Source organism: Coenobita brevimanus, chromosome 104, assembly GCF_032717465.1.
Source record: "Coenobita brevimanus isolate Jiangsu-jjx chromosome 104, ASM3271746v2, whole genome shotgun sequence".
Classification (NCBI taxonomy): domain Eukaryota; kingdom Metazoa; phylum Arthropoda; class Malacostraca; order Decapoda; family Coenobitidae; genus Coenobita; species Coenobita brevimanus.
This window is the reverse complement of record NC_137057.1, coordinates 18125443-18132885: the sequence shown is the minus strand read 5'-3', so window position 1 is coordinate 18132885 and position 7443 is coordinate 18125443. Positions and strand designations below refer to the sequence as shown.

General features: G+C 43.1%; 1 protein-coding gene across 1 annotated transcript in view; it reads right to left on the bottom strand.

The window, feature by feature from the left end:
* LOC145415930 (dnaJ homolog subfamily A member 1-like) overlaps positions 1-430 on the bottom strand; it is a 6612-nt gene extending 6182 nt beyond the window's left edge. The window contains exon 1 of the mRNA XM_080285039.1: positions 1-430. This exon is cut by the window's left edge and continues 38 nt beyond it. Within this exon, the coding sequence (XP_080141165.1) occupies positions 1-184 (184 nt within the window). The 5' untranslated portion in view covers positions 185-430.
* Positions 431-7443: the final 7013 nt, after the last annotated feature.

Here is a 7443-nt window from a genome sequence, read left to right as displayed (position 1 = left end):
GCCTCTTCTGGGGGTCGGAAAGGACCTCATACGCCTGGGAGAGCTTCTTAAATGCCTCGGCCCCCTCAGGGTTCTTGTCAGGGTGGTATTTGAGGGCTAGGAGACGATACGCCTTCTTCAGATCACCTTGAGAGGCGTCTGGCGTCACCCCTAATCGATTGTAATATTCCCTTTCCTTCACCATTGTTATTTCTCTCCTTTTTACTCTTGTCTTATATATTTTTTTTATGGTTTGCTAGGCTTGGCTGGCCTCTACCGCACCTCACCACACCCCGCCACAGTTCACCACACTTTATTCCTTGCTACACCTCGCCTACACCCTGCCACACTTCACCACACCACACCACCACTCTATTCTCACTAGTTCCACCACACCACACCACACCACCACACTCCTCTCTCACTCCTTCCACCACACTTCACCACACCACACCACTCTTCCCTCACTAGTTCCACCACACTTCTCTCACTAGTTTCACCACACCACCATACCTCTCTCAGTAATTCTACCACACCACCACTCTTCCCTCACTAGTTTCACCACACCACCACACTTCACCACACCACCACACCGCTCTCACTAGTCCAATCCCTTCACTCTCAGGCCTTCAGTCCTTCCTCCCACGCCCCATCAGACGCTTTCTTTCAGCTGAGACGCAACCCCTCTGATGCGCGGGGTATAGAAAAAATCCTCTTGACTATGACCTCCTCTCTCATCACGTCTTCTGGCCCTTCTTAGCGACTCCCAGACGATTTTCTTCAGGTGAGGAGGTCACTAATTACTTCCGCTTACCTGTCACTTCCTTGTTCTCATTTCCTGGCACACCTGTCCGGAAAAAAATATTGGTATCAGTTTTTCAGTATTTTTTTAAAGGAAGAAGGAACCCAAGGGCAGCACAAAAAACAAAAACAAGATGACAGAGCCACATCAAGATCCGTCTCTCTCTCTCTCTCTCTCTCTCTGTAATTCGTTTCTTCTCACTAGTTTAAATTCCTGAGCGCCCCTCCCCCAGCGACTTATTTTGCACATTTTATACCTAAATACCATATATATATATATTTTTTTTAATGCAAGGAAGAAGGAACCCAAGGCCAGGAGCCCGCAAACCGTTCCTTCCAAGAAAAAACAAAAACAATACAAGAGAGAGCCAAATTCAAGATCCGTTCATTTCGAGATGCCTGGACACACTGCGTTGGAAAGACTGGAGGTCATAGGCAATGGGAAATACAGACAGAGGGAGACAGTTCCAGAGTTGACCTGTTGCGTTAAGATATTTTTTGTACGCTATATATGCGGTCTATAATAACGTGAAAAAAGATCTATCTATCTATCTATTGCCAGACGCCATATTCCCATAAGGGGTGGCCATTTGACTTTGAGTTATTTGTTTTACGGGGAGGGGCACTAACCCTCCACCAACCCACTTATTGACACGTAGGGAGCACGTATGGTTTGGTTATATGGTTACCACCCAGCGTTGTAAATGGTTTCTTGGCTTACAGGAAACCATTTGGCTTGTCACTCAATGTAAAGCCACCTGTAAAGGAAAGAAAAGCAATAAGAAGTGACAGGAAAGATGGGAGAAATAGGAAGAGAGGAGGACAGGCACAGAAAAAGAATGATAAAGGCTAAGGAAGAAGTAGGCAGCACTACATCAAGTGAGTGGATGATGGTGAGAAATAGGAAGAGAGGAGGACAGACACAGAAAAAGAATGATAAAGGCTAAGGAAGAAGTAGGCAGCACTACATCAAGTGAGTGGATGATGGTGAGAAATAGGAAGAGAGGAGGACAGACACAGAAAAAGAATGATAAAGGCTAAGGAAGAAGTAGGCAGCACTACATCAAGTGAGTGGATGATGGTGAGAAATAGGAAGAGAGGAGGACAGGCACAGAAAAAGAATGATAAAGGCTAAGGAAGAAGTAGGCAGCACTACATCAAGTGAGTGGATGATGGTGAGAAATAGGAAGAGAGGAGGGCAGGCACAGAAAAAGAATGATAAAGGCTAAGGAAGAAGTAGGCAGCACTACATCAAGTGAGTGGATGATGGTGAGAAATAGGAAGAGAGGAGGACAGACACAGAAAAAGAATGATAAAGGCTAAGGAAAAAGTAGGCAGCACTACATCAAGTGAGTGGATGATGGTGAGAAATAGGAAGAGAGGAGGACAGGCACAGAAAAAGAATGATAAAGGCTAAGGAAGAAGTAGGCAGCACTACATCAGGTGAGTGGATGATGGTGAGAAATAGGAAGAGAGGAGGACAGACACAGAAAAAGAATGATAAAGGCTAAGGAAGAAGTAGGCAGCACTACATCAAGTGAGTGGATGATGGTGAGAAATAGGAAGAGAGGAGGACAGACACAGAAAAAGAATGATAAAGGCTAAGGAAGAAGTAGGCAGCACTACATCAAGTGAGTGGATGATGGTGAGAAATAGGAAGAGAGGAGGACAGACACAGAAAAAGAATGATAAAGGCTAAGGAAGAAGTAGGCAGCACTACATCAAGTGAGTGGATGATGTAAATAGGAAGAGAGGAGGGCAAGCACAGAGAAAGAATGATCAAGGCTAAGGAAGAAGTAGGCAGCACTACATCACGTGAGTGGATGATGGTCGCCATGGTCAGAAATAATCCCCACACGTACACACCTTCACTAAGATTGTCCCTATGTTCGTTTTCGTAACCGAGCGGATGGTTTTATGCAGCAGGGTGATAATAGAAGAGGTTTATAAATCCTTCCTCCCCTCCACACAAGCACAATACCTTCTAGTTTATCCCTCAGCGCCAGACGGTTTTATCCAGGGGGAGATTTAGTAGAATTGTCCCAACACACACACGTCCGCTCACACCCTTTGTTATGGTATTTTCTGCCTTCCTCCCGCTGCTGACGGACGATTTATTCCCTTGCCGTGTGTCTGGGATCACCTTGGACCTGAACACCGGCGGCCACCTCACACGGGTGCTGGTAAAACACTAGAACACCCACGAACACACCACAAGGCCAACGTGCTCTGCCTTGGTGGACCCTCGTACCGTCCTGCCTGAGCGTATTTTTAGTTTTCCCTCTTATTTTGACCAGTAAAGGAGGAAACCCGTTATTTCAGTCAAAAATATAAGCTTTTAAAGAAATTCCCTGCTAAAGTCGACATGAATTTGTTGCTTTTTACTATTATTTACCCCTTTTAAAAACTAAGATAGCCATTTTACATGTAGCGGTGCCAGGCCGTCTCCAGAACACCTACTTTTAGGGCCACCCCTTTGGAGAATTCGTAACTCCTATTTTTCTGCGAGTTACATGGCACCTTTCACCTTGGTACCTCTCATGTAATTTTCTGACGCTAAGTATGCTGATATTCAAAAGACAGATAGCATACAAGACAAAATGAAGGTGTAATAAGCATAATTAATCGGGAAAACCTGCTACGAAGTCTCCTGTACCAACCAAAATATGGCACTCGGTGGGGTAGCGGCAGACCATTGTTAGCAACTCTGAATTTGTCAGTCTCTTTTTATATCATGCTGAATATCTAGTTTCGATTCCCTGCATATATATAAATCTTTCTCTACTCTTCAAACTTGGATCTTCCATTCCAATATCGTATAGGTAATTCTTAATATACTTGGAAAGGCACGCTGTTATTAGCAATTGTGAATTCTTCCATCTTTTTGCAATTATTTTGAGTGTTTACTATCACTTGCTTCTCTCAAAAATTGCTCTTGATTCTTCAGGTATATTCTTTCATTACACACTCGTAAATAAGGCTATCTATACGGATGAATTTAGCGTAGGTAGCGAAGTTGGTGTTGGAAAGAGGAGTAGTAGCCGCAGACGCCAACAGATTTCAGGCTAAAATAAGACTCTCTCTCTCTCTCTCTCTCTCATCTTACACCAAACTGACATTCGTCCTGTCTTGCGCGTGTAGTTATTTTTTTAGCGGTTTACTCTTGCACCCTCCGGACGATTCGATTCTATTTTAGGATTCTCTCTATGTAGGTTTGAATTCTCCCAGCCAGCCTTTATCCCTTTCTTTTTGTTTTTCTCTTTTCTTTGTCCCTCCAGGAGCGTAGGGACCCGTGGCTAGCCTTCTCTGTCCCGGTATTTAGGGTGACCAGCCTCATTCTCCCCTGAGTGGTATTATAAAAGCTGTATTTAGCCCATTTAGTATGAGTTTTTTTGCGTTTTTGTTTTTCCTTTTTTTGGACAGGTATTTTCAGATTAACCCCTTCACCCCGAGTATGTGATTAGGACTTCTCTCTCTCTCTCTCTCTCTCTCTCTCTCTCAGCACTATATTCTTTTCACCTTAACTTGGCTCCACCCTTTCCATGGCTCTTCTTCGTGACTAGCATCGTATTCTAGTGTTCACTCGTTAAAACTATGCATTCAAGATGGAGAGATGGCAATTTTAAGCCAAGTTAGAGTGAAAAGAATGTATAGCAGATTATTTTAGAACGGGCAGAAACAAACAAATCGCCTCCAAGTGATTCGCAATCAGGCTGCCCTCTCTCCAGCTCACCAGCAACCTTCATATACCTCTCCACTCCATCCCTCCATCTCATCCTCGGCCTTCCTCTCCCACCTCTCCTCCACCTCATCCTCGGCCTCCCCCTCCCACCTCCCTCCACCTGGGCAACGAGAGCTATGACATTCAGTAAGCCTTAATCATGAGGTAGGAACGCGTCTCCTTGGTTACTAGTCAAATCAACCCTCCTGCTATAGCAATTGAATCCTGTCTTGCTTGGTAACGATCATAAAATACGAGAGAGGGACTCCTTCACGTGGTGGCACTGATATAACCGAGCGGCTCCACTGCCCTCCACTCCTCCCTCCCCCGGAAAAAGGATGAGGATGAGTAGCAGTAAGAATAAGTCACCAGTTCACCGGGTTTACGGCCATATGAGCCTGGAGTTACAAATGCTACTACTACTACTACTACTACTACTACTACTACCACTACTACTACTACTACAATTATTATTATTATTATTATTATTATTACTCTTACTATTACCACTATTACTATTACCACCAGTACTACTACTACTACTACTACTACTACAATTATTATTATTATTATTATTATTATTACTCTTACTATTACCACTACTACTATTACCACCACTACTACTACAGTACTACTACTACTACTACTACTATTACGACTACTATTCCTGCTACTACCACTACTACTACTTCTACTGCTACTACTACTATGGCTACTACCATCTGTCAAACTGTTAACATCTTCACTACACCGACCTCTTTTATATCTCACTACCGTTTCGCCCATTTACGCTTCCTTGGTGTTTTAAATGGAAGGCAGTAGGAAGAGGACGTGGAAGGGACGAATACACACACACACACACACACACACACACACACACACACACACACACACACACACACACACACACATTTCCTACGTACCTACCTATTTACACACACACACACACACACATTTCCTACCCACCTACCTGCACACACACACACACACACACACACACACACACACACACATTTCCTTCCCACCCACCCACACACACACACACACACACACACACACACATTTCCTACCTACCTACCTACACACACACACACACACACACACACACACACATACACACACATTTCCTACCCACCTACCTGCACACACACACACACACACACATTTCCTACCCACCTACACACACACACACACACACACACAGGGATAATGCAAGAACACAAAGGAGAATTACTAACACAGCCTCATGTAAAGAGCAACAAGAAGACTTAAATAATCATCATGAATAGATCAATAAATGGCAAATGGAATTCAGTGTGGACAAGTGTCATGTAATTAAATTTGGTAAAAGTGAGAAATGAAATGGCGGGGGACAAGCCGACATGGAGGCGATTTGTTTGTGGCCACCCCTTACGGGATTAAGGCGTCTGGCAATAGATAGATAGAAAAGTAAGAATAGACCAGATTGGGATTATACGTTAGGAAATAAAACCCTACACACATCAGAAAGAGAGAAAGACCTAGGTGTGATTATCAATAACATACTATCTCCGGCTGACCACATCAGCGAGAAGGTACGGAACATGTATACACTGCTTGCAAATATGAGAATAGCATTCACATACATAAATGAAGACATGCTAAGAAAGATAATAACATCATTCATCAGCCCAACCCTGGAGTATGCATCAGTAGTCTGGAGTCCTCATCTCAAAAAACACATAGATAAGATTGAACAAGTACAAAGGGCCGCTACAAAATGGGTACCAAACTTATGGGATCTAAGCTACGAAGAAAGACTAGAAAAACTGACTCTGTCTACACTACAGGAGAGAAGGAAAAGAGGAGACATGATTATGCTATATAAATGCATCTCAGGAAAGGAGAAAATAGACATAAATGAATATATAACCTCTGGGGAAGCATCAGCAAGAGAACACTGCAAAAAACTGCATGAAAAAGAGAGGCGATAAAGACGTCAGGAAATTTAGTTTCCCAAATAGGGCAATTGATCAGTGGAATACACTACTGAATGAAATAGTGTGTGCCAAAACTATTCAAAAATGTAAGGATATGTATGATAAAAATGGTTTTAAGACACGGGACAATACGAGCTTGAATCATTCATGTAAAGATACAATTAGGCAAGAACAATTAGGTGAGAACACACACACACACACACGTCTCTCTAGCCAATATTGGTGACGGGGTTACAGTAACTTCGCTAATTCGCTTCCATCTGCCATGACACTAAGCCAAGGACATTAGAGGTAGCACATTTACCCCTTATCTGTCAGCGAGGCAACACCAGCCTTATCAGTAGCCTCAGATTCACATGAGACGCGCCAACTCACACCCAAGGAATTTCTCACATACCGTACTCGTGCATGTGTGTGTGTGTGTGTGTCGCTACAAAGGAGAGAGAGAGAGAGAGAGAGAGAGAGAGAGAGAGAGAGAGAGAGCACTGATACGGCCTAACTGTGCAGTAATCATGCATTTATCTGTTAATTGTGTTTCTAGTGGGAAGGACAAGGAGAGTGTAGAATCTTCTATAATTTCTTCCTAAAAAAAAAAAAAAAAAAAATAGTTTAGACGATTTGGATCAACTCCCTCACGTATAACTGATATATTTTAAAGAACTAAAGAACTGTCCCCACATTAATTAATAGTTTTAGGCCATTAAGGTTCATCTGACAAAAAATCCTCGGTTGAAGTCAGACTGGAGTATAAATAGTAACCAAGGAGACTCATTCCTCCATGATAATTATTGCTCACCCAGTCTCTTGCACTCATGGCTTTAATATTCAAGCTGGAAAACTGGCCCAAGTTTGTCAGATGATAAAATAAACCGAGTATAGGCCCAGGGAAATAGAAAAGTTTGTGAACAATGCGCCATCCAGTTCCTAGACAACCTTTACATCTGTCTCGTCTAGTAAACAAAG